Source organism: Octopus bimaculoides, chromosome 7, assembly GCF_046866305.1.
Source record: "Octopus bimaculoides isolate indiv1 chromosome 7, ASM4686630v1, whole genome shotgun sequence".
Lineage (NCBI taxonomy): Eukaryota > Metazoa > Mollusca > Cephalopoda > Octopoda > Octopodidae > Octopus > Octopus bimaculoides.
The window spans coordinates 38,642,822-38,670,553 of NC_142934.1; the positions used below are offsets into that span (position 1 = coordinate 38,642,822).

At 34.5% G+C, this 27,732-nt stretch overlaps 1 protein-coding gene across 3 annotated transcripts in view; it reads right to left on the reverse strand.

The window, feature by feature from the left end:
* Positions 1 to 442: 442 nt before the first annotated feature.
* Positions 443 to 27,732, reverse strand: part of LOC106876459 (caspase-7) — a 360,978-nt gene continuing 333,688 nt past the window's right edge. For all 3 annotated transcript variants that reach the window (XM_089355229.1, XM_089355227.1, XM_052969504.2), the window contains 2 exons: positions 26,618 to 26,774; positions 443 to 888 (listed from right to left, as the gene is read on the reverse strand). In XM_089355229.1, the coding sequence (XP_089211355.1) occupies positions 641 to 888; positions 26,618 to 26,774 (405 nt within the window). In that variant the 3' untranslated portion in view covers positions 443 to 640. The remainder of the gene's footprint in view (positions 889 to 26,617; positions 26,775 to 27,732) is intronic.

Here is a 27,732-nt window from a genome sequence, read left to right on the forward strand (position 1 = left end):
TAAATGTCCTTGTCAATTCTTGCTAAACCGTTTGCCTTTTCTTTTCTACTTTAATATATATATTTATACACACACGCACATGTGAGAGTGTACATACATATATGCTTGATGTATTATGTGAATGTATTTTTATGGATAGATATGTAAATCAATATATACATACACATATGGTCAAATGCAAACTTAAATAACATGTATAGCAATGTATTTGTGAGTGTATAAAGAGATATATATGTACATACACACACACACAAATATAAAACATAAATGCACATCCATACACACACACAAACAAGAACTCTAAAGTCCACAAAATTTTGTGGAATTTTAAGAAGGCATTTTCTATGGCTTACATTAAACTGGGGAAAAAAATGCAAAAGAAAAAGCAAACAAAAAGAAATGTATATAATATCAAGTTTGAAAAATGTAAACTAATACCTTGTTTAATGTTCATGGAAATGTGTATTTTTTTTATTTCATAAAAAGTGATTCTGATTTTGTTGAATATCTATTATAAAATAAACCATTCTTTGAAAATAAAAGATAAATGAATGCTAGAGTTATAGGATCTGATTTTTTTTTTTTTTTTTTTTTTTTATATAATGTATTGCTGCCACTTCAGCTGACATTACCAGTAATTTTAAATTATTTCTTGTTTTTTGGGTCGGAAGTAAACATATTTGGTCAACATTGAAACAATACATGGCATTTGTTTCTTTTTAGATGTGAAATCTTCATTGGTACATGATTCAAAGTCGTAAGCCACAATGTGATTGACCAATGTTAACATGTGCATTAGCTCCATTTCTTTTCCATGGTTCTCCAAAATAATACATAGTGCCTGGATAAACCAGGAACCTTCCTCATTATTACGCCAAGAATAATAACCTAAAATTAGAAATGAACAAAAATTAAGCATAAGTTTTTATAGCTGTAAGGAATACATTTTAAACTGTAATTTATTTGAAATTATTTAAAAACAAATAGGCTGCATTAATTAGTGAACAAACTACAAATAAAAAAGAAATAATTAACTCATTGACATAACATTAGTTCAACAAACAACAACCATAATTTTTGGAGAGTCTATATAAAAAATTTCTTGACACAAGTAATCATAATAGATATATTCATTGAACCTGCCAATATTTACATGTTTTTATTTCTAGCTTTATGTTCTTCACAATCCACCATTCCAAAATAGATTAGATGTATTTAATCTTTCTTCACTGTTTCTGTTAACTTTGGCTCAATTATTATTGATAAAAATTGGATAAGTTTGGTGTAAGAATAGTGCAAAATCAAAATCAAACATTTGTATGTTGAGTATTTATAAATCAGGATTGTAGATTGAACTGTTAATATATTTCGTAGATTGAATTATTATTTAATATATTTCGTAGATTGAATTATTATTTAATATATTCTGTAGATTGAATTGTTATTTAATATATTATATTGAAATGTAATTTGTTGTAATTGACTGTGATAAATTATTCCAAGCTGTAAAGTATTGAATGTGGCTGTAATATAATTTGTGTGGGTGTAATGCACTGTTCTGAGCTATAATATCTATATTAATAAAAGTGTAATTCTGTCTGTCTGTATCTCAGTCTATATTCGCTCTACATAGGTATATTATATCTTTTTGGGATCAAGATGATCCCAGGATTGAAAATCTGCCCTTCATTTGGTTCTTGAACATCCAGCTTTGGGATCTGATTTAAAAGCATTTGGGTTGATATTTTTAGCAGGTAAAGTAACTGAGAGGTACAAGAGTTACCTCCCTTAGCTTTAAGTTTTGTATGGAATTTAGTGGTTTTTTAAATCTTTTTCCGTCATCAGACTGTGGCCATGCTGGGGCACTGACTTGAAAAATGTTAATCGAACAGATCAACATCGATTCTTTCTTTTTTTATGCCTGGTATTTTTTTATTGGCCTACTTTACCGAACCGTTAAGTTATGTGAACATAAACATGGCGACACCTGTTATCAAGTGGTGGGGGACAAATACAGACACAAAGTCACAATACACATACACACACACACACACACACACACACACATACATACATACACACACACACATCTTGTATTCAAATTTTAAAAGGACTCCAAAAGTCTGTGAAGTTACAAGTTTTTCATTTAAACTGAATTTAAAGCAATACCATATTGGTTGGGTACCAATAAATGCTTTATTATTATTGCTCTCTTTAGTTTTGGGCTACAGGCCCAATTAGCCCTCCACAAGAGCTAGATTAAAAGTCCACACGGTGTGTGGCTTTTAAGCTAGTATTGCATATGTTTAAAATGTGATCCAAAAGATTTGTTCTATAACAAAATGAAATTATCTATGATTTTCATATTTAGTGTTGAAATACATGTATAATTCTAGCTTTCTCATTTTTGTTTCCGTTCCTGTTTTTGTTCTTGTATACATTCATTTGCCTTTCCCAGAAGCTTAACATTTTTAGCTTAAGTCTCTGGCACTTACCAGATTCGAGTAGACTCAGAGATAGGGAGTGAAACTACAAGGACTTTCTGGACTCTGATTGATGAGGAAATCAGCTGCGAACAATCCATGTATCTTGTTTTTGTCCTGTTTGCCATTTGTCATGCTATCATCTATTTTCCCGCATGTTGTGTTTTGTTGGTTTTTGTTTGTTGCGTTCTTTCTGTCCTACCTTTGATTTATCCATGTGATGCTCTGTACAACCTGTTGTTCACTTTGTTAAAAAAAGATATCCCTTGAATATTATGTACAACTCTCCCTCTCTCTTCCTCACTTTCTCCCTTCTCTCTCTCTCTCTCTCTCTCTCTCTATTCCCCTCCCTCTCATTCCTCAGTCCCTCTGATTTCATTTTCCCCTCTCTTGTATTCCTTAATCCCTTTTCCTCCCTCCTGCTTATTCTTCAATTCCTTTGCTTTCCTTCATCACTTACCTTCCTTGTACCGTTTTTTCTCTCTCTCTGCCTCTATCTCTCCCCCTCTCTCTCATTCTTTAGTTCCTCTGATTTCTTTCCCCTCTCTCCTATTCCTTAGTCCCTCTGTCCTCTTTAACTCCTTCCCTCTCCTACCACGTGATCGCTGTCTGGCCAAGGCACTGTTATCCTCTTTGACCAGCCACCTTTCAGACTGGTCATGTTCATCTGTGTGTTAAGATTTTCCATTTTACCTTTGCGCCAGCTTACTACATTCATCTGATAGTCGATGGACCTTTTTTGTTATTTATTTATGTTGTAATTGTACAATTATTTTCCTTTTGCTGTATAGCTGAAAGGCATTTTATCATTGTATATGTATAATTCATTTTCTGTTGCACTTGTATTATTATTTCATAACGTTATGTTCGTCCAATATCATATTTTAACCTACTAGTTGTAACCAATATTTAAGTGCTTTTTTTAAACTATTATCAAGTGTTAACTATATATAAATCTACTTGTAACTAGTAATCTTGTTCTGACAAAGTAAGCAACAGGTTGTACAGAGCGTCACATGGATAAATCAAAGGTAGGACAGAAAGAACACAACAAATGGAAACCAACAAAACACAAAATGCGGGAAAATAGATGATAGTATGACAAAAACAAGATACACAGATCATTCACAGCCGATTTCCTCATCAGTTAGAGTCTGGAAAGTCCTTGTAATTTTGCCCTTTTATCTCTGAGACTACTCAAATCCAGCAGGTGCCAGGGACTTAAGCTAAAAGCATTAAGCTTCTGAGGAATGCAAACAAATGTATACAAAAAGGAAAACAGGAACAAAAACAAAAACAAGAAAGCTAGAATTTTGGCTATACAATAGAAGGAAAAAAAATTTTGTACATATACGAATACATATGAATAAATAACAGAAAGGGTCTTTCGACTGATTACTGATTAAAACAGAATGCTGCTAAAACTAGATTAATGGTAAAAACATGATTAACACAAGATTACTTGTTAAATGAAGAAAACTGGCAAAAATAGGATTACTGATTAAAATGAGATTCATAGTGAAAACAAGATTACTACTCAAAACAAGATAATGATTGATGCAAAATTAGAGGTTAATGCAGGATTACTGATTAAATCAGGATTACTGGTTTACAAATGGATTACTAGTTAAAGCAAAATGAATTCTGTTCTTGTACAGCAAATGAATCCAGAGTTACATCTTTTCCTACTGACTAATAGACTTTGGCAAATAGACTTTATTATGCAGTACTGTTACTACATATTTCTTGCTCAGAGATTTAAAACTAGCTGTTTTTCTCATTACGAGATCAGTGACTGCATGTCACCTTAAAAATATATATTGTGAGCGAGGTCAAGTAGATACCATCTCTAACTGGCAATTACCCTGCACCAAGGAAGAGAAATAACCCAGAAACCATTGGTCTGCAGGTATAGCTAAAGCTGGAAGGGGAGCATTAGCTCCCTTGCTCACAGTATACAGACACAGATGGTGTGTCAGTAGCCAGCTGGAAAAGATGTTTCCCTGAGGCTAAACAGTAGTCACATCATCCTAAGCAGGACTGCCACTTTACTTTGGAAAACAGACTTTATTATGCAGTACTGTTACTACATATTTCTCGCTCAGAGATTTAAAACTAGCTGTTTTTCTCTTTATATGTGTGTGTGTCTGTCTGTGTGTGTACACATACATATGTGTATGTGTATATATATATATATATACACATACATATATATGTATGTGTATATATACACACATATATATATATACATTTATATGTAGGTGTGTATATATATATATATATATATATATATATATATATATATATATACACACATATGTATGTATATATATATATATATATATATATATACACACATATGTATGTGATATATATATATACACACATATGTATGTGATATATATATATATATATATATATATATATATATATACACACACACACATATATATATGTATATATACTAGCAAACACACCTGTCCTTTGGACAGTTTAAGTTGCTTTGGTGGTATTTTTTTCACCAAATAATTGAACTACTGAGAAGGTTTATAAGTAGCATGACAATCTGTTTCTGATTAACCTAAGAACAGAAAACCAAATTGAACACTGGTTATTGTAGAGGTCGTTGCTCTTTAATGATCATAGAACATACAAGTTTGCAAATGATGCGAAGTAGAGCTGCTGAAGTGTTTTGAGAGTAGATTACGGATAATGACTACAAAATATAGATGTCTTACATGAAAGTGAAATTTCTTGTCAGAATCAGCCACATAAATGGTGTAAGGAAGATGTTGAAACTTCCTCTCTACGAGTTTATTTTATTCAACAGCAAATGGAGCTATGTTTTTGGAGAGAAGTATGACTGTTACGTTCAACAATGGCAATATAATACCTACTTGAAAAAGTAAAGTTAAGGGAATGTATTTGTTGTGTGCTTACAGTGTACGACCATTCTGAAATTGACTTCAGGTAACGAAAAATTAAGACATGAAGAGTTTGATTTCAGTTCACAAATACTGCTTTGAATCTTTAGCAGTTCACAGTGAAAAGATATGATGAAAGGCAGACAGATAATTGGGAAGTTGTAATGATGGTAAAAGTAAGCAGCATACAAGTATATATGTACTGAAAATAACCAGCATGAGTCTTATTGTGAGCAGAGAGTTTACTTAGAGTTGTCCCCCTGCATATAACAACAGTCACTAATGAGCTATCATGAAGGATTGAAAAGGATCATGTCCGCCGGTGATGCATGATGAAAATTGGAGAACGATTGCATTGTATTTGAGTTTTTAGGCATTCACACCGAAGTCAAAATGTTGCCCAGTCCACACCATGAGGATGTAAACCCTTGTGGACCATCCCACGCTAATTTGCACTGTCCCACATTGGTGTGTTGAAACAACTGCTAAAGAGTTCACATGAGAAAGTATGTTGATGTATTGGTGAAGGAGGTCGCCATGTAGTCAATGGTGTAGCTTCATCGGGACAGCAGAGTAGAACTACAATTTCATCATTTTTGGGCTGGTTAAAGCATCCTTGGTGCTCTCCGATAGGTGTTCAGTCACTCTTTATGATAACTTTGAAGTTGGACTCATCTGTATGTAGGCGTTGTGTAGCAGTTTTGAAGTCCCTCACATATTGCTTTGGTGATGTGGAGCATTTCCTGAAGTTCATTCAAAACAGGTATTTTTGTTTCAGGTGCCACCTGAGATTGGCGAGCCATTTGCTCAGTGGTATTTCCTATGAAGTAAATTTGAAGGAATTGGTGTTCAGTGTTGTTGACAGGAAGAATAGAGCCTATCCGATGATAGGTTTGGCCTGAATTTTGAATGTTGGCACATAGGAGTCTTCATGAATGGATTTGCAACCAAAATTTGTCTTCTGGAAGGCAGAATTATAAGCGAGAATTTTCTGTATAAATTGCTGCAAATCAGAGTGTTGACCAAGGAGTAAAGAGAGCAAAGGCTGAGGAGTGTTTTGCAGGTCAGGCAAACGAATCTTTTGTTTGAGCAGCATAGGCCACTGGATTCTCCAACCCACTTGAGGGCCTTGTAATATAGACATATTACAGACATATCCCCCATAACAATCTCTTGATGAGTGATGTAATCCTTGGCAGAATCATAGCTGAGCGCCTTTGATGCCCATTTACTACTCAATGGCTTCCAATAGCCATGGGTAAGAGCCTTCTGGTGAACATTAGACTGAAGTCTCATCATCCGATGGTTACCATCATCTGCCAACCTCGCAGCAGAAGTAGAAGTGGATGCAGTGTTGTGTGCCCAACAGATAGCACTCTCTTCTCAGACTTCTTGAGCTCTCATGGCAGAAGTGGATGCAGCATTGCGTGTCCAATGGATAGCACTTTTTTGTTGGGCTCCATTGCGGATAGCAGTCCTCCAGGCTAGCCTATCCATGGCAATCTGTTCTCATGAGGATGGCTGTATGTTAGCTTTGCACTGATGGATCTGGGTAACTATTTTTTATTTTTTATCTATGAGAAAAAGAAAATGGCGAAACTGACATATAGATATCAATTTATTAGAACATAATACAATTCTGAACAATATCAAACTCAATTTCACCTACCATTGTTTCCATGCCCAATTAAATCAATTTGGTAAATTAAATTAAATTAAAATTCCATATTGAATATCGTTAATTGGGTATTTCATCGACCCTTGATAGACTCAAATAAGTGCATATCAGCAATCAATGTATTTAAAAAAAATGTTACTTATATATATGTAAATGCAAATTTGTTTTATGCATTTGGGTGCATACATGCATAATGTATTGAAAAAACAAGATATCAATTAGTTAGCTTAAATGATATTCTGATACAATTACTTTAAACTAGAAGCTAAAACACATTATTCCTAAATTACACAATTACTTATGATAGATTGAAATGTCATTAAGAAATCTAATTATAAGTCACCTGGAAATCTAGAAATTATAGTTAAATAATAAATTATTATTATAATTTTCTATTTTAAAAACCATAGTTATGTATGTGTAATATTTTCATTATGTATTTGTGCATGTGTGTTAATGTGTTGAAAGCTACCAGATGATGACGAATCAAAACTGCTTACTTATTTCCATAGCTAAATATTACGTCATCAATATTTGTGCACAATATACTTGTTTACATAACAGTGTGAACAGATATACATGAGCTTATTTGAGGAAAAATGTTAATAAATCAAAATTAATGAAATTAATAAAAATTCAAACCATCATTGAATTAATATTCAAAAAAAAAAAAATTATTGATTACATATTCCTAAGATATGTACTTAAAATACTTTTAACCTTTATATAATATGACTACCTATAAATAAAACCTTATGTCCATATTTACCATTTATCTTATATTTTAATATTGATATGATATCTCTTTATAGTTATAATTGTTAGTATATTAATCCTGAGATACTGCCTGATAACTTTTACATTGTACTTAATGGTAGTTTTTGAAAACATGTTTATAGGTGTGAACACAGGATATCCCACCCTCCCTTTTTGAGTTAAGGAGTCTACATTTGGAATTTAAGATTCGGTATAATTCTTCTACGCAAAGAAAACAAATGGCATTGCCAACTTTATAGGCACTAGCCCTGCTTATTAATTCCCACTCCATAGTAAACATTTTATTCTTGTCCTTTAAGTCCCTAATAAATTTACTAAGACTGGTATAAGACGACTTATTTTTATTATTAAATGTATAATTGTGATTAGCGATGCATTTTTTTATATAGTCTTGCATAGCACCAATGTAAAAGAAATTCTTACCTTCAGAATTCACTTTACATCTATAAACTACGTTTTTTTGTTGACAATAATTATTAAACAATCATTTCTATCTTTGCAATCACAACATATATTTTCATTTATATTTATATTACTATTGTGATTTAATTTATCAGATTTAGTATGATTGTTATTTGAGCATTACTTCTGTTCTTCAGGTTATGATGGAATTTAAAGTAGGTTGTTTCCCCTTGTACATTAGAAGAATTATTTTTACATTTTTCACTAACATTGTTTCCTAGAGTATTATTGTTGCATTTAATTGGGTAATTATTGTTATAAAAATTTGATAATTTCCTCTTGTTAAGGGAAGAAATAATCTGGGACATATTCTTCAAGATAGAAAAAGCAACACAGAGAAAACTGGCATTAATTACATCATAATATCTTTTTTTGGTAGAATGTTTAGAAAATAGTTTGCATAAAGATCCAACTAAATTGTTCTTAATTTGCTTAGCGAATGGAATAATGAGCCAAATAGTATTATTCTTATCAGAAGGTACATTATAATTTTCAAATTTTTTAATTCCATTATTCCTGTTACTAATTTCATGAGCATAATCAGACAACGCATCAGAATGTAGCACCTTCTGTCAAATTCTTCCCATGATGAAATACCCAATTAATGATATTTGATATGGAAATTTAATTTAATTTCCCAAACTGATTTAATTGGGCAGGGAAACAATTGTAGGTGAAATTGAGTTTGATATTATTCAGAATTGTATTAGTTTCTAATAAATTGATGTCTATATGTCAGTTTCTCCATTTTCTTTTTCTCATATATATATATATATATATATATATATATATATATATATACACACACATATATATAGGTGCAGGTATGGCTGTGCTGCAAGAAGCTTACTTCCCAACCACGTTTCAGGGTTCAGTCCCACTGCATGGCATTTTCGGCAAGTGTCTTCTACTACTACCTCAGGCTGACTAAAACCCTATGAGTAGATTTGGTAGATGGAAACTGAAAGAAGTCTGTTGTATATGGTAAAACATCAAACATTATTATCGAGTTAGAAAACAGAGAGATCTAATGGATACTAATTGATTTATCAATTAATCAACATATTCTTCTACGCAAAGAAAACAAATGGCATTGCCAACTTTATAGGCACTAGCCCTGCTTATTAATTCCCACTCCATAGTAAACATTTTATTCTTGTCCTTTAAGTCCCTAATAAATTTACTAAGACTGGTATAAGACGACTTATTTTTATTATTAAATGTATAATTGTGAACCAGTGCGTGTGTTTATTATTACCACCATAATGTCCCTTCCAAAGTTCAATAATGTTCAATATTTTACAATATTTTATATAATATATTCATTGAAGAAATATCTCTTCAAAATATAATGTATAATTATCAAATTAAAAAACAGAGAGATCTAATGGATACTAATTAGTTTATTAATTAATCAACATATTCACCTACAATTGTTTCATTTCACAAACGAAATTAAAATGACAAAACATATATGAATATATAATTTTGCATTCTAAATACCTTGTATGGAAAATGATCAGGTTGTACAAAGGACAATAAGGATTACATTAGGATTCATTTGGAATACTCAGAATGTATAGACATGTTTATTATGTGACTATATTCTGAGTATTTCAAATGTATCCTAATGTAATCCTTATTGTCTCTTGTACACCCTAATGATTTCCCATACAAAGTATTTAGAATGCAAAATTATATATATATGTGTGTTTTGTCCTTTTAATTTTGTCTGTGAAACGAAACAATTGTAGGTGAATATGTTGATTAATTAATAAACTAATTAGTATCCATTAGATCTCTCTGTTTTTTAATTTGATAATAATGCTTGATATAGTTTGTATCTGTATTTGGTTTGCAAGATTCTTAATGAGAATTCGTGTGTTGAAAGAAATACTATTGAATCTTGGGAGGGGCATTATGGTGGTAATAATAAACACATGCATTGGTTCAGTCCTTTAATAAAGTGGAGTTATCTGATGGTTATTTTGATTTTTAGACAGCAGAACACAGTGTTCTTCAATGTCTTGCTAGCTTGGCTGGAGCTTATCATAGCTTGTATTTGTATTTGGTTTCCAAGATTCTTGATGTGAATTCATGTGTTGAAAGAAGTAATAAACACATGCCAGTAATAATAAACGCACGCACTGGTTCGGTCTTTTAATAAAGTGGAGCTGTCAGCTCCACTTTATTAAAGGACTGAACCAGTGCGTGTGTTTATTATTACCACCATAATGTCCCTTCCAAAGTTCAATAATGTTCAATATTTTACAATATTTTATATAATATATTCATTGAAGAAATATCTCTTCAAAATATAATATATTAAACCTGTGTATCTTGGATAAATATCCCTATAAGAGGTTTAAATATCCTCAAAGCAACTATATATATATATATATATATATATATATTTGTGTTTGCCCCCGCCCCAATCGCTTGACAACCAACTTAGTGGTTCAGCAAAAGAGCCTGATTGAATACGTACTAGGCTTACAAAGAATAAGTGCTAGGGTTGATTAGTTTGACTAAAACCCCTTTAAGGTGGTACTCCAGCATGGCCACAGTCAAATGACTGAAACAAATAAAAGAATATATATATAAATATATATATATATACATGAGTGCGCGGGTGTGTATATATGTACAAACACTTATGTATGTGTGTATGGTGTGCATGTCTGCAAAACACCAAAGAGCAGAGTCATCTGTGACTGATGGCCGATCTTACCTCACAGTGGAATAACAGATAGAAGTCTGCCACAATTTCTACATCTTGTTAGCCAATAACCACCTGAAATGGCATACTGGCTGCACATGTGTGTGTGTCCGTAAGCATATATATATATATATATGTGTGTTTAAGTCCAATGAGCATAGACTCCTACCCCTTAATCTTAATGTAATCTTTCTTTGACAGTTCTCTGATACTATGTTTTTAATTTATGGTATGCGTGTGTGGATGTGTGTGTGTGTTTGTATGCTTGTGTGAATGTGTGAATGTGTGTTCACAACTGGGAGTGCACACCCCTCCGTTAACCTAAATGTAATCCTTCTTTGACAGGTTGCACCCTTTATATTTTAAGATTGCATGATTTATATACTCATGGACAACTGTACGGGTCATAACCAAAATACAGCAGGCAAGAACAATGTGCCTAGGACAACTCAGTTTATCTAGGAGGACATCCCCTTCCTTATGCATGTACCTGATGTAAAACAAACTGCACAGATTGATGCAACACAATTGGATGGACAATATCCTACCCATAATGGACAGTTGCAGGATGGGTTAAAATAATCGTACTGAATAAAGACTAGTGCTAAATCTATCTTCTGTTTCTTTCATCAATTATTATATGTATATATACGAGGGGGTACCGAAAAGTAACTGGAAATGTTCTCTGTTGGATAAGCCCATTGTAGTTCAGGCTTCCACTGCTAAGAGCCACTTGATGCGACCCTCAGGTGTCAGTCTGCTGACTGGCATTGTTATCTGAGGTCGTACTGCCACATGGTGCATCTTTGTTTTGCAGTGCTTCTTTCTTGTTCATTGATTTTTGCAATGACTGAAATGAAAGAACGGCATGCTTCAGTGAAATTCTGTTGTCTGCCGGGAAAAACAGCAGCTGAAACAGTTGTCATGCCTCAAACAGCATGTAAGGATGCTGCCATGAGCAAAACACAAGTTTACAAGTGAAATTCATGCTATAGGAATAGTCACTTGTCACTTGAAGATCAGCCTCATTCAGAGCAACTGTTGATCTCCTGAACAAATGAAAACATCACGAAAATTCACGAACTCATCTTGCAGGACTATCACTGAACAACTGATATGACTGGTGTGTCTTGGAGCTCCTGCCAACAAATTTTGAGCAAGAAATTGTGAATGAAAAGCTTTGCAGCAAAATTTGTGCCTCACTTGTTCATGGAAGATCAAAAGCAATCACAATTGAATGTGTGTCATGAACTGAAAGAATAATCGGAAGTTGATTTGGACCTTTTTTCGAAGTGATGAAAGCTGCTGCTATGGCTACAACCCAGAAATGAAGCAGCAATCAAGTCAATAGAAGCATTTGATGTCACCACGCCCCCAAAAAGCATGTCAAGTGAAGTCAAATGTCAAGATGATGCTGATTTGTTTCATCAATGCAAAAGGAATTGTCCACACAAAATTTGTTCTTCTTGGTCAAACAGTTAACCAAACATTTCATTTGGCAGTTCTGGAGCATTTGTGAGATGTGGTGAGATGAAAACATCCTACCCTGTGGCAAAGTGGAGAGTGGTGGTTTCATCATGACAATACACCTGTGTACTCAGCCTTGAGTGTCAGGCAAATTCTGACCAAAAATGGCATGAACCCCACTTACCCACCCTCCCTATTCACCTGATCTTGCTCTCTATGTTTCTCTGAATGAAAAATAAATCCTTAAAGGAAAATGTTTTGCAGATGAGGAAGAGGTAAGGGAAAAAACGATGCAGGGCATTAAAAGGCATCAATTTGCAAGAGCTCCAGGATGAAAAATGCATCTGGATTGATGCATTGCTTCAAATGGAGAATACTTTCAAGGTGGTAAAAGTATAAACATGTAAAACTAAGAGAATAAAATAATATTGCAAAATTCCAATTTTTTGGGGGTATCCCCTAGTGTGTATATCATCATCATTTAATGTCCGCTTTCCATGGGTTGGACGATTTGACTGGGAACTGGCAAACCAGATGGCTACATCAGACTCCAATCTGACCTGGCAGAGTTTCTACAGCTGGATGCCCTTTCTAATGCCAACCACTCCGAGAGTGTAGTGGGTGCTTTTTACATGCCACCAGCACGAGGGCCAGTCGGGCAGTACTGGCAACGGCCACGCTCAAATGGTGTTTTTATGTGCCACCTGCATAGGAGTCAGTCCAATGTTTTGTCCACATGCCACTGGTACAAGTGCCAGTAAGGCGGAGCTGGAAACGACCGCGCTCAAATGGTGCTTTTTACGTCCCACCAGTCAAATCGTCCAACCCATGCTAGCATGGAAAATGATGATGATGATGATGATGATGATGATATATATATATATATACATGCTTGCGAAGACCTTCCTGCTTGTGAAGATTTGACTGGGGACTGGCGAACCAGATGGCTACACCACAATCCAATCTGATCTGGCAGAGTTTCTACAGCTGGATGCCCTTCCTAACGCCAACCACTCCGAGAGTGTAGTAGGTGGTTTTTATGTGCCACCTGCGCATGCTTTCGGTGCAAATGGTTTTTTTTATACGGCACCATTTTTACAATCCTGTAAATAAAAATAATGGTATTTTTATATAAGCTTAAAGCTTATGGCAATCACTGTACAATGACTGAGCTTACTACACTCTTCAGCAGAAAGGGATGAGAGGAAAAATATGGAAAGAGAATGAAAAAATGAAGCAAAGGGATTAAGAGTTAAAATATGGAAAGAGAATGAAAAAATGAAGCAAAGGGATTAAGAGTTAAAATCATACATATATGTATGTATATGTATGCATATATATGTGTGTGTATATATATATATATATATATATATATGTGTGTGTGTATATATATATATATATATTTTTATATAATTATATTTATTATATATACATATGTGTGTGTATATATATATATATATATATATATATATATAATTATATATATATAATATATATAATTATATGTAATTATATATACATACGTATATATTTATATAGATTCAAGGTGAATATGGTACTTAAGTTTAGGCATCAGAATTAAGTATGGTATTATCCATACAATTTCAAACTAAGGCGATTAAAATCAAAATAAACAACAAGGATATCCAATGTTAATGCAGTACGATCGTTTCATGCGGATCCATTTATTTAAGCAATGTGAACATTACATGAAAGGAAGAATACAAAAACCATTTTGACTTAGCCAGACCATACAGGCTAGTAATTAATTCTAAGCAGATTTTTAACTGTCACTGATTTTATTTGTTTTTTTGTTTCTGATTTATGGATCATCTTATCAGACCTAGTGATTCAAAGCTTAAGAGGACACTGGCATTTTCTTTGTAGGGAAAGGGAAAGGGTAAACAATATAAGCAGTAAACATGGATGATATAGTTATAAAATTTCTTTGGGTTTAGTGACAAACTACTATAGGTGGGGGGTTTCTCTACTAGCAGACCAGTTTATAATGGCGCAGGGGAAGTTTTAACATAAGGCACCTATGTCAAAAATATATAAAATAAAGTTGCTATATTGTGTACAGATACAGTAAATTGGTTGTTCATGGTTTTTATTAATCAGAATAATGTATCAGTATTGTTTTACATATGCTAAGTTTGAAATACTTGAGATACCAATATTTGCTTAATTAATATGTGAATAAATAAAAGCTAATTATAAATTAATAATGAAATAAAAAGAAAGAGTGAAATAATGTATTCTTCCTTTCTACTTGGAGAGTTTAAATGTAGTCATAAAAATATGTCCTTCTGTTGAAATGAAATTTCAGTAAATTTCTATATCTTTGTGCAGCTGAGAATTGCTCTGTATTTTATATTTGATGTAATGTTCACATTGCTTAAATAAATGGAGTCGCATGAAACGATTGTACTGCATTAACTTTGGACATCCTTGTTGCTTATTTTGATATAAAGTGTTTATATACGACCATCCCAGTTCTATCTTAAGAACCAATACTCTTTTAATTTGATTTACTGAATTTCATCTCATCTCTTTACCTCACTTTTTACACTAAACCTATTTAGCAGTCTTTATGTACTCAGCTAACACTAATTGTCACAAGTATATGTGCATAATAAGATTTTGCTCATCCATAATTTTTCCTCATTCTTTTAGCAACAAAAAGCCATACTTCAAAACAATGCTATCTCTAGTGTATACAGTTTTAGTCTGTTAGTCATATAATATTTCATTATACATTGTTGTTTACTTTAATTTCCATAACCTTAGTTGTTAACTACTGCTTGCTGTCTGTTTCAGTAAATTCCTGAGAGAATTTTTCAAGTCACAATAGCTTATATCTATTTTTATTCATCACATTAAAATCGATTTGATTTATAGTATGTTCATCAGGGGGAACCCATGTATATGGTTTTCACACATACTGCTTCAAACAAATGTTTGCCATTGTTAAATTGCTTTCCACAGTAAAGCTGATTACTCATTGTCCACTTCCATTGATAACAACTGACCTGAATCTTCTAACTATATTTGTTACATGTATTTTAGAATTTCTCACTCTTTCATATCGAATGTTAATGGTTATAACAACATATTATCAATGACTGATCAATGTAAGGGTCAAATTTCATTTAAAAAATTTCTTTTAGATAAAAAACAATACAAGAAAACTTCCAACTGTCTTTAGAATGAATACCCATATTTCAAATTTCAAATTTGAGATCAATGTGTTTGAAAATAAAGGCATCAATTAAAAACAAATGCTATGTTTGATTGACAACCTGCTGGCTAACGAATTATAATTTCTAACAGAGGAAGAATATCAGATATTTAGGGAGAGGAGAGAGGAATTAATCAATTCAATCAATTCCTGGAAAAATTTCCCATCTTGTCCAGCATTTTAATGATTCTAACACTTCTCTGAAAATAATAAGACATCACTATATAATATTCTGATAGCATTTTATCAAAATTTTGTAAACTGTTCTCTTACAGAAATATTTAAGTTTTTCTTCTTCATATTATGATTACTAATTAGGTTAATACATATTTAACAGAGATTTTAATATACAAATAAAAGATCAAGAATAATCAAGTTGGCTAATTAGCAGACGACCAGAGGTTACAATGAGTAAGTGTGTGTCATTATCAAGATCTTGAGTGCGTGACAAGGTAACTGACAAAAGGTCCAGTTCACCTTAAACTGCAAAGCAGCAACAGCAACAACAGCCTTATAAATTTGATCAACGGTTTATTAGCCTGCAGTAGTACTGAGATCAACTCCTGTACCTCTGGAGAGAACTAACAGCACAGCTAACCAGTTCTCTAAACTTATGTTGCAATTAAATCCTAACTTTCATAGGTTGTTTGTGATGTCTAATGTATAACAATCCATTCCACACCATTAAATTCATCATATATAGGAAGATACATGTATAAGGAGATGTCTTCCTGGGGCTAAAAGCTACAGTAGCATCCACCCTTAAGGGTTAGCCATATTTAGGTGGCAAATATACTTCACAATGTCATGCAGCTACTGTTTATACCTTGCTCAGAGATTTATTATTACTTGTTTCCACTTTTTTGAGATCAGTGACATTTTGTCACTTGAAAAAGTATATATATATATTTGCATTGAGAACCACTTCCCATTGCCAACTGGTTTTTTTTTGCATTGTTTTTCGGAATTTCTGTAACCCTGTTATGTGAGTTCACCTTTGGCTTGTTACTTGTTTGATATTATTTTGTTGATTTGTGTTTTACATGAATTTGAACTGTTGTCCATTGTAGGACATTAATTTTCACCCTATGGGGTAGAAAATTATTGTGGAATTTTGTTTAAAATATTATTTGTGAAAAATTATTTTTTTACCCGTTGATGGGTTGTGGGGTGACTAGGCTATAGCCGACACAGCCAGATATTTTGAGCATCTCTGCGGTGATTCCTGATGGGCCAGGGGCTTTCCCTGTCTTCATACTCATGATTGCTTTATCTACCATCGTACTGTCATGTCGGATAGCTGGTCCCTGTGTTGGGTCAACATTCGGCAGACTCTCTTTCTCCTATTCATTCTCTTTATTGAGCAACCTTTTCATTGTGACGTCTCCAAACCTCTCTCTTTGCAGCCACACTTAGTGTGAGTGAACCATCATCTATGCGGACACATTTCTCTCCTACGACATCACGATTCTCTCTCACACACTCTCTTGCAACACGAAAAATACCTCAAGTCTTTGGTCCTCACGGCGCAGAACATTGACAAATATTTTCTTATCTGCTTCCCTCTGGCTAAATAAACCTGTCTCCTAGCTTCCCTTCTGGCAGTCTGATACAATTCCTTGCTACCACCATTCTTCCAGTCCTTTCAAGCCTGTTTCTTTTCTCTAATGAGAAAATGTCAACAACATTGTTCCACCACCACGTTATTTTGGGTCAAGAGGGGACTTTGCATTATCCACAGATCTGGTCACTGGCCCTCAGCAGGTTGTCCTGTAGAAACCTCCAGCTGTCTTCTACATTGTGTGAAGCTATATCCCCTTCTATTTCGTCAAAGGCTTCGAGTAATATGTCTCTAAATCTCTGTCCATTTGTGGGATCTTTAAGCTTCCAGACCCTTCTCCTCCATGCTGGTCATCTTCTGGGCAGCCACTTAGCTCTGATCCTGAAGTCACTAACTACTAGTCTATGTTGTGGGGTACATTCTTCGCATGGGAAGGTTTTGGCATTTATAAGCAGCCATCTTTCCCTTTTTCTGGCGAGGATGTAGTCGATTTGGCTAGTGTCTCTGCCAGAACAGTAGGTGAATAGGTGACTGGCAGGTTTCCTAAAGTTAGTATTGCAAACCATGAGGTCATTTGCATCGCAGAACTCCAGGCGACGAGCTAGCAGAATCGTTAGCACGCCGGGCGAAATGCATAGCGGTATTTCGTCTGCCGTTATGTTCTGAGTTCAAGTTCTGCCGAGGTCGACTTTGCCTTTCATCCTTTCGGGGGTCGATAAATTAAGTACCAGTTACGCACTGGGGTCGATGTAATCGACTTAATCCGTTCGTCTGTCCTTGTTTGTTCCCTCTATGTTTATCCCCTTGTGGGCAATAAAGAAATAAGAACTCCAGCAGCCTGGTTCCCTCCTCATTGAGGGAACCAAAACCATAGCCTCCAAGTACGCGATGGAAGCCCCCGGTACGTTGTCAAACATGTCCATTCAAGTCACCAGCCACAAAGAGAAGGTCCCTGTCATTCGTTAACAAGGTAGTCTGCAAGAGGGTCTCATAAAATCGGTCTTTCTGTCCATCGGGTAGTCCCAGCTGAGGGGCATAGGCTGAAATAATGGTTGCTAACCCACGATGAAGCACTAATCTTAAGTATTCTATCGCATACTCTGATTACCTCGATTACCTTATCCACCCATTTCTCCACAAGAAGTATACCCACGCCCCTTACCCTGTCTATGTTCCCTGCCCAGAAAATCTTGTACCTGTGTTCTTTGCCTGTGAGGAACCTAGCGAAACCTCCTCTGCGCCTTACTTCTTGGAGGCAGCAGATATTGACATATCTCTGTTCAAGCATCTCAACAATCTCACCAAACCTACCTTTCTGTGTGTTGACATTGAGAGTGCCAACCCTGAGGGTGTGGGAGGTATGGGCCTATGAGACCCTGGGACGGGGGACAGCAGCACCATGTACCTGAAAAGAAAGCTCACATTTGGCAGAATTCATAAACAAACAAACAATAACCTTCAATTCAACCTGTATACACTGCACTATCATATTTTTGCACTATATGATCACTACTTTACATAGGAGGAGATAAACCCTAAGTAGGGGTGGGGTGGCATGAAGCCTTTAGAAGTGTTCATGGGAGACAACCAAAGGATGGGAGAGGATAGGAACTTCTGGTACATGTGGAGAGGATAGAAACTTCTGTTACTGGTGGAGAGGATAGGAACTTCCAGTACTGGTGGGGGTGGGGGAAGGCGGGTGTACCATGAGCAGAGTGAGGTAGAGAGAGTGAGATCGAGTAGGGAAATCAGGGTGAAAGCGTATGTTTATAGTCCTAGCAAAGCGAGAGGTAATCGAAAGGGAGAGAGAGAGAGAGAGATTGAGACTGAGAGAGACAGAGTAAGGCATAGAGAGGGATTAGGGTTAGTGGTCAGAACACGAGGGGAAAGATATTCTTTGGGGATTTGTGTAGCATAGTTTAATGAGACAGCAAATGTTAATAATAGTAATATAGAATTGAAAAATCTGAGAGCTAATCTAAGACAGAATTATAGAAATAAGTGACTGTGTGATAAACTTGAATAAAAGAATGAATTTGATGACATGGTAATGAAATGGACAGAATAGAGACAGCATTAAGTAAGGTATAATGATAAGCGCATAAATATAAGGGTATGAACGAGGTTGAAAAGACAGAAAATTTCGTATCTGGACATCATTCTGAAGATTTATATTCTTTGGCAGAGGTTGAGTAGAGAAATCGGGGAACGAGCGTAGGTTTATAATCCTGGTGAAGCGAGAGGTAATCGAAAGGGGGAGAGAGAGAGAGAGAGACAGAGTAAGGCATAGAGAGGGATTAGGGTTAGAAATGTACACACATATTACAACATCCCTAGCAAGGAAAGACATGTTGAGAATGTCATCATACTGCCCATTTCCGTTTTTCTAAATCAAAATGTTTCAGCTTTATATAATTTTGTATTTGATAAAACATTTTAGAATTTTCCAGAGTAACTTTTAATATTTCATATCTTAACCCAATGTGTATATAATGTAAATTGGTTTGCATAATAGTCTACCTCAGATGTTAGCTTATAACAAGTTATGTCTGTTATATTATACAATATTGATAAAACAGTCATACTTACTTATAGGTTATTGTAGCAGATCATTGCTTAAAGTCAAAACACTGATATTTCTGCCTAGATTAGGACATTGTTTTGGCCATAGTAAATACATCTTCTGACATTAATTTCAAACAATTATATTTGTGGTGGGTATGATAAGTTGCCAGCTGCTTTCAAAGCCTTGCTATTTTGTGCTAAAATGTAGGCAGGAAATTCTGAAGCATTCTGTTTTTATTGTTTTCTATTTTTTCTTTTAAGAAATTAGCTTCAATTCAATCTTTTCACCAGAAATGTTTAAATGCAATCAAAGGTACTGTCTCATGACAGGCCATTGAAAAACTTTTCTTTCACTTCACTTTTCCACATTCACATCTGGTATTCCATTTCTCTCTTACATCCTCGCAATGGGAGACAACAAACACAACATATTTTGCATATGTACACTTCTTATATAATCCTTCTTCTCTCATATACTATAATAAACAATAAAGATAATATTTGTATATATTTCTCATACCTTCATTTTTATGTTCATTTATATTGAACTTTTTCTCCTAGTCATTTCAAGTTTTCTGATAGTCAACTAATGAGAATGAATACATTGAGAATATAACATTATCTCTTTGTTATTCATCCCTAAGCATTAGTCTTATATGCAACATTTCCTTTTACATTACATTTAGTAACATAACAATTATTCTCAATTATTATTGACAACTTTATTTGGTCTCCTATCATTAATTTCTCATCAACATTTATTCTTAGTTATAGCACAAACTCTTCTAATTATTTATATGACATATACTCTTCTAATTATTTATATGGTGTATACTCTTCAACCCAATTTTATACTTGCTATGAAAACATGGATGTCAAATAGACAGAATGAAGAAAAAAAAAATGGATAGAAGACTTAATGCAATACCTAATTTGCTGCCACCACCACCACCACTTGATCCACAGATGTCTTTAACAGAATCAGTATATTGTTGCAAAGGTTACTTTTGTATTCTAATCCTGATAAAAAGGACTTTATCATTCAATCATTGGGGTTAGCTAGAATAGGTATAGGGGTCAGTATAAATGAATTTCAGGTGAGGGCCACCAAAATGCACCTATATATGAAATTATTGTTGTAGGTCAGGGTGCAATATTTGTACTTGATTTCTATTAGTCACAATAGTGCTTTTTATATGTGTAATTCTAGTAATGTTAATTTATTTTACATGTTATGTACATGTATAAGCCCTTCCTTTAATGGTAGTTACATTGTGAATGGTTAAAAAAAAGAATTATTTCATCAACCAGAATAAGAACAAAGTTTTGATATAGAAAAATGCCAATCAAATTAATTCACAGAGATCCTTATTTTCCAAATTTAGAATTCTAAAATCCAGAAATGTATAACACACTAATGTAAGCCATCAATACTACTGTCATTTCACACATCCAACCATCAAAATATTAGGTTCAACTATTTTTATCGCATTTATTTGAATGAGTCAATGATTCATTCTGAGATTACTGAAGCAAGGAAGTTCGAATGTTTTATCAATAATAGTCAAGCAAAATAAAAATGTTCAGGTTATTTTAAAATACAGTATCTAGGATATAATCAACTCCAGGTAATAAGTCATGTGCTGAATGAGCCAGGAGGTATGTATATACAAAATCAAACTAAAATACAACAGAAATATTTACAAACATATAAGTACTGCTACAACTTTCAGCAGCAATAGTAGTAGAAAAAACATTCACATAGTAAGAAGCTTGCCTCTCAACCACATGGTTCTGGGTTCAGTTCCACTGTATGGCACCTTGGGCAAGTATATCCCATAAACAAACTTAATGGATATATGTGTATGTGTGTGTGTGTGTGTGTGTGTGTGTGTGTGTGTGTGTGTGTGTGTGTGTGCTTGTCCCCCATGACTGCTTGACAACCAGTGGTGATGTGTCTATGTCCCCAATACTTAGCGGTTTGCCAAAAGAGACCAATAGAATAAGTACTAGGCTTCAAAAAATGATAAGTCCTGAGGTCGATTCATTTGACTAAGACCCTTCAAGGTATTTTCTCAGCATAGCTGCAGTCAGATGAGTGAAACAAGTGAAAGATAAAAGATATCTAAAAAATAAAATTCCATTTTTTTCTCATTCATTCTCATTCATTGTTTAATACCGTATATGATCATTCCATATATCATCATCATTAGCAACAGCAGTAGTTAATGTCTGTTTTCCATGCTGGCATGAGTTGTATGGTTTGACAGAAGCTGGTAAGGCTGGGAGTTGCACTAGGTTCCATTGTCTGTTTTGGCATGGTTTCTACAGCTAGATGTCCTTAATGCCAGCCACCTTACAGAGTAGCCTGGGTGGTTCTTACATGGCACCAGCACCATCAGGGTGTGGCTTTGTACCAGTTGAGAGATTAAAGGTATAGAGGAACAAAGATAGGTGTCTTGTTATAGAGTAGATACATAGATACCTCAGTTGGAAAAGAAAGGAGAGTGAATTAGGCAATAAGATTGAGAGAGTGATAGTGGGAGAGACGATGGTGAAGATACGTTGGGACATATTTTTATAAATACATATATATATATTTCTGTATGTACAAAGTAACAGTTTAAAAAAAAAATAATTGGTGTCATATCTAGCATGAACCAAACATATCTTCAGTTTCTCTAAACAATAACTGTTCTCTGCAAAGAATGTTTTTTTTAAAAACATCATCAGCATCACCCCAATCATTTTTAATGTTCACCATTTCACACTCGCATGGATTGGATGAAATTCATTGAGAAGGATTTTTTACAGCCTGCTGCCATTCCTGTTGCCAACCCTCACCTATTTCCAAGTAAAGTAATATTCCCCCATGAACAGACATGCTTACACAAATATTTGAAATGAAGGACAGCCATTTACAACTATCAAATGGTGTTGAGGTAAAGAGATAGTAACACAGACACAGATATGCACACATGTATATACATGCGCATACACACAAACAAACATGCACACACACACACACACACACACACACAAGGCTTTGGTTGGCCTAGGACTATTGGAGAAGACACTTGCCCAAGGAAGTGGGACTGAACCTAGAATCACGCAGTTGGGAAACAAGCTTTTAATCAAACAGCTATGCTAGCACCTAAAAGTCATGCTTGCACCTATAGCCACTTATATGTGTGAGTGTGTGTATGTGTGTCTATATGTGTGTGTGTGTCTTTGTCTTGAGATGAAGGGGATTCATACAATGATGCTACTACTTACAGCATAACTATTCCAGTGAACTTGTACTGCAGCCAACCTCTTTCACTACAGACATTCATGTGTAAGAGTGTATTGATTGTAATTCTGAAATTTGGACTTAACCTGAAATCTTTCTGATGCACCAAGTTGTAAGAGTGTGAATGACTGGCTGTATGTGGTATCAGTTCACCATTTGAGAGCATGTTAGCATGTTATTTACTGCAATAGATTTGCATTGTCTCAAAATGCCTGAAGTAATTGTGATAAGAGTAGTTAATGTTTATACAATGAATAAAAATTATCGATCACCAAATCAATAAAGTTAATGACCATTTAGTTAAGAACTAGTCATAAGTTGTTCATCTCACATAGTTAAAACTATGTTACAGTTCTATGGCTAACATTATTAACACAATTCTCTAGCTCTGTTGCTTTACCATATAGTTATACTAGCAGAGATATAGTTATACTTGCCCGTGTTACATGCAATTGAAGAATGAGAATTTTGTGTTATATTTTCTGTAAGGAACTGGAATACATATGATTCGAATTTCATGAAAATTGCACATGAGGGTTCTTTCCCTCTTTACACACCCTAAAAAAATTCTAATCATGAGACATGTATCCCATACTATTGATCTTTATGTGCATATTCCAAAATTTCAGTCTTCTGGAACCTGTAAAAAGGATTTTGCTCCTGAAAAATGGAGCTCATGGAGCTCTAAAATGTAGGAATGAAGGCCCCTATTGGGGATGGGTGTGTTAATGTCAACCAGAGAAGTTGAATTGTTGGGAATGTTTTTAACTTGGGTCTTATAGTATGCTTGTATATATGTGAGAGTATAGTCTCACTTTAATAGTTTCAGTATGAAATTGAAAGTATTAAAGTGAAAGTATTTGAAATTACAGTAGCGACATGTTACTGTTTCACTTTTGACAGGTAATACTGAAATAGTGGAACAGTTTCAGTGTTAAAGTGAAAGTATCTGACATTACAGTAGAGTGATGCTATTGTTTCACTTTTGACACGTAATACTGAAATAGTGGAGGAGATATGATATTACTGTGGGCTCGAACTATGCAAGAAGTTAAAAATTTTTTTGGCCTAAGACACTACATGGACCCTAAAAGGATTTTTCTCCTGAAAAATGTGGGAGTTAAGGCCCCTATTAGGGGTGGGTGTATTAATGTCAACCAGAGAAGTTGAATTGTTGGGAATCTTATTAACTAGTGTGTAATATGTATTGTCTGAATTTCTTTGAAATAGAAAACATATGTATGTTCACTGGGTTTGAAAAAGAGAGCAAAGCTACAGGAAAGGAAAAGACGAATGATCATGATAATCAGTCAGCTACCCTAGCCTAGTTGTTACTACTCCCCAATGTAGGATTCCTCACCATACAGGTGACAGGCACAGCTGTAAGATGCATTACGGATCTATAGCAATTGGAAGTGCATGACCCAATTGAAATAACAATGTGTGACGCTTGGAGTAAAGGGAAATGAAAGTGTCACCTCTGGAGTTTGCAAATGATCACTATACCGATAGGTAACTGTGCAGAAAAAATTTATAATCGATAAATGTCTTAGAACAACCAGTCACTCATCTGGGAAGGCCTTGAAATCAATGTTATCAACTGGGGACTATGTGTCGCAGTGATAACAAAAAGACTCAAAGAGGTCTGCAACGAAATAATTTTACTCAACACTTTGCAAGTGAATCAGTGGAGGCAAAGATGCATCTCATTTACTTGACAATATATGCACCACATTGCAGAAATCACAATGGATAGTCTTACACTGTTGTACCGTTGAATTACAAATAATGCTCATCTGTTATGGTCGGGTGACCCTACAGCTTCCAATAGTACAACTGTATTCGTCTTTGCTTAGGAAAAATGACTAAATTGTGGGTGTGAAGTCCCCATGAAGGGGTCTTTGTAACTTCTAAGAAGAAGAAATTTTAGAAACATTACTTTATTTGTGTGTAATATGTATGGTTAAAATTTCATCAACATCAAAAATATATGAATTTTCATGGGGGTTATGGCCGTTATGCATAGAATATAATTTCCAAATTTCATAAAGATCCATTCAGTACTTTTGACGTAGTTTTGGATAAGAAAACAAATGACTAATGTGTGTGATGGGTGTATATATGTATAGATATCTGTATGCATGTATATATATGTATATATGTGTACATATTACATGTACATCTATATCTATATACATCTACACATATGTATACATATACATGTATGCATATAGATCTATATCTATATATATATATATCTATACATATACGTGTACATATACATCTCTCTCTCTCTCTATATATATATATATACATATATATACACCATTAAAGTGAAAGTATCTGTCATTACAGTATCGAAATGTGATTGTTTCAGTTAGTGGAATAGTTTCATTTTTAAAGTGAAAGTATTTGACATGAGTGTTTTTGTTTCACTTTTGACACGTAATACTTAAATAGTGGAGGAGCTATTATGTTGCTGTGGGCTCGAACTATGCAAGAAGTTAAAAAGTTTTTTTGACAAAAACACAACCGGGACCCTAAGTAAGGCATGTGTAAAATTTGAATGAAATTGGTTGTGTAGTTCTCGAGTTTTAGGGATTCACACAGACAGACATACATTCTCATTTTTATATATATAGATACTTCATCACTGTTAACTAATGGCAGCTTTATAAAAATAACAAGTGTTTCAGAAGGATATATTGCTAGTTGTTGTTTTAGTTGAAGACCAAGTCTTCAGTGATGTCCCACACACCATGAAGTTGTAGGAGCAACTATTTATTTATCAGAGATTAATTGTCAAAGTGCTCTTGACATTTTACTAGCACTTACTCTATTAACCCAGAGAAAATTTAAGGCTGAACCAATTCAAGGAGAATTTGAACTATAATTTATACTTGCTATGAAAACATGGATGTCAAATAGAAAGAATGAAGAAAAAAAATTGGATAGAAGACTTAATGCAATGCCAGATTAGCAACTATAAATTTCACTGAAATGTTTTTTGCTGGGAGGCACATTGTTTATAGCAATTTATGACATTAGAGAAGATTGTGGCATGAAGATCTGTTTGATCATGGATGGCTTAGGGTTAAACAACAACAATAGCAGCAACTAATGGCTTGAATTTTAAAAGATTATATTTGATTGCTAGATTGATTAGTGATTTCAAATGTGAAATGAACATTCATTGTCTGATTTAAAAAAAAAAATTCTTATATAAACAAAGATATGTATAACTCAATTGCTGATTTATTCTCCTAAAATAAATTGTCTTTGAATCCAATCAAACAAAGTATATATTAAACATTATTTACAATTTTAGGTGCCAGGAAAACCTGGAACTTAGGTGTTAAGTAATGGATCTTTCTACTTTATCTTTCAGTCTCAGATGAATGGAGTTTATTTATGATTATGTAAAGTCAACAAAGAGACAGTAATTTACCTGGGGTGGTTGAATATGCAAATAGGAAATCAGCTTCAGTTGGAACTGTTCTCATAATGACATCAGCTGAAGCTACAGCATCTACACTATCATCCTCAGTGAAAGAAGAACCATCAACTACTTCTACACCATCATCCATTTTGGTTCCTCGACATGCCTAGAAACAATAAAATAGAAAGTGCAAATAAATACCAACATCTGTTTGATCTGTGCTAACGAGAAATTAGTCAATAAAGACAAGAGGGATTCAATATTTCTTAAAGCTACACAAAGCTGAGGTTGGGGATAATATTAAGTTGTCCTTGGCAAGGATGTAACAATATGAAGTGATGTCAAAACGTTCCCGGATTAATTCTGTAATGCACCAACAGATGGCAGCACACTTATGTGCACAGTGAAAGCTAGCAGTGACCTTCATGAGGCAGTGTGGTAAGTGACATTGCTGTGTTAACTTCACATGTTGTGAAATTTGTGTCTTTGTGATCATGTGTATGCTGTAGTCTGTCATGGATAGGAACAAAGAGCCAACACGAAATTTTGCATTTAATTTGGGAAGTCTGCTACATAGACATTGAGCATGCTTTGGCAAACATATGGTGATAAGGCAATGGGTTGTAGGCAATGTTTCGATTAGTATGGGTGCTTTAAAAGCAGAAGAATGTTGCTGGAAGATGATGAGTGAGATGGAAGACCTGCCATAAGCATCAAACCCCACCACCAGAAATGTGAAATTGCCCCCCAGGACCAAACTGTCAATCAAGAGTTCTGTGATATTTTGAAGCATTTGAGGAATGACATTCTGTGGAGTGTGAAGAACTGGATTCTTCATGATGACAATGCACCCTGTCACCAAGCTCTCCTCACTCATGAGTTTCTCACCAAAAACATGGTATCACTTCCACACCTACCCTATTCGCCAGATTTAGTACCTGCACACTTCAATTTCTTTCCCAAGATGAAAATGCAGCTCAAAGGTCACCATTGTTAAAACCCAGTGTGAATCGTGGAAGGTCTTTGACTTGCTTACAGAAAACGAGTTCCAGACTGGATTCCAAAAGTGGCAGGAATGTTGGGGCCAGTGTATTGCTGTGCAAGGCGATTATTTCGAAGGAGTT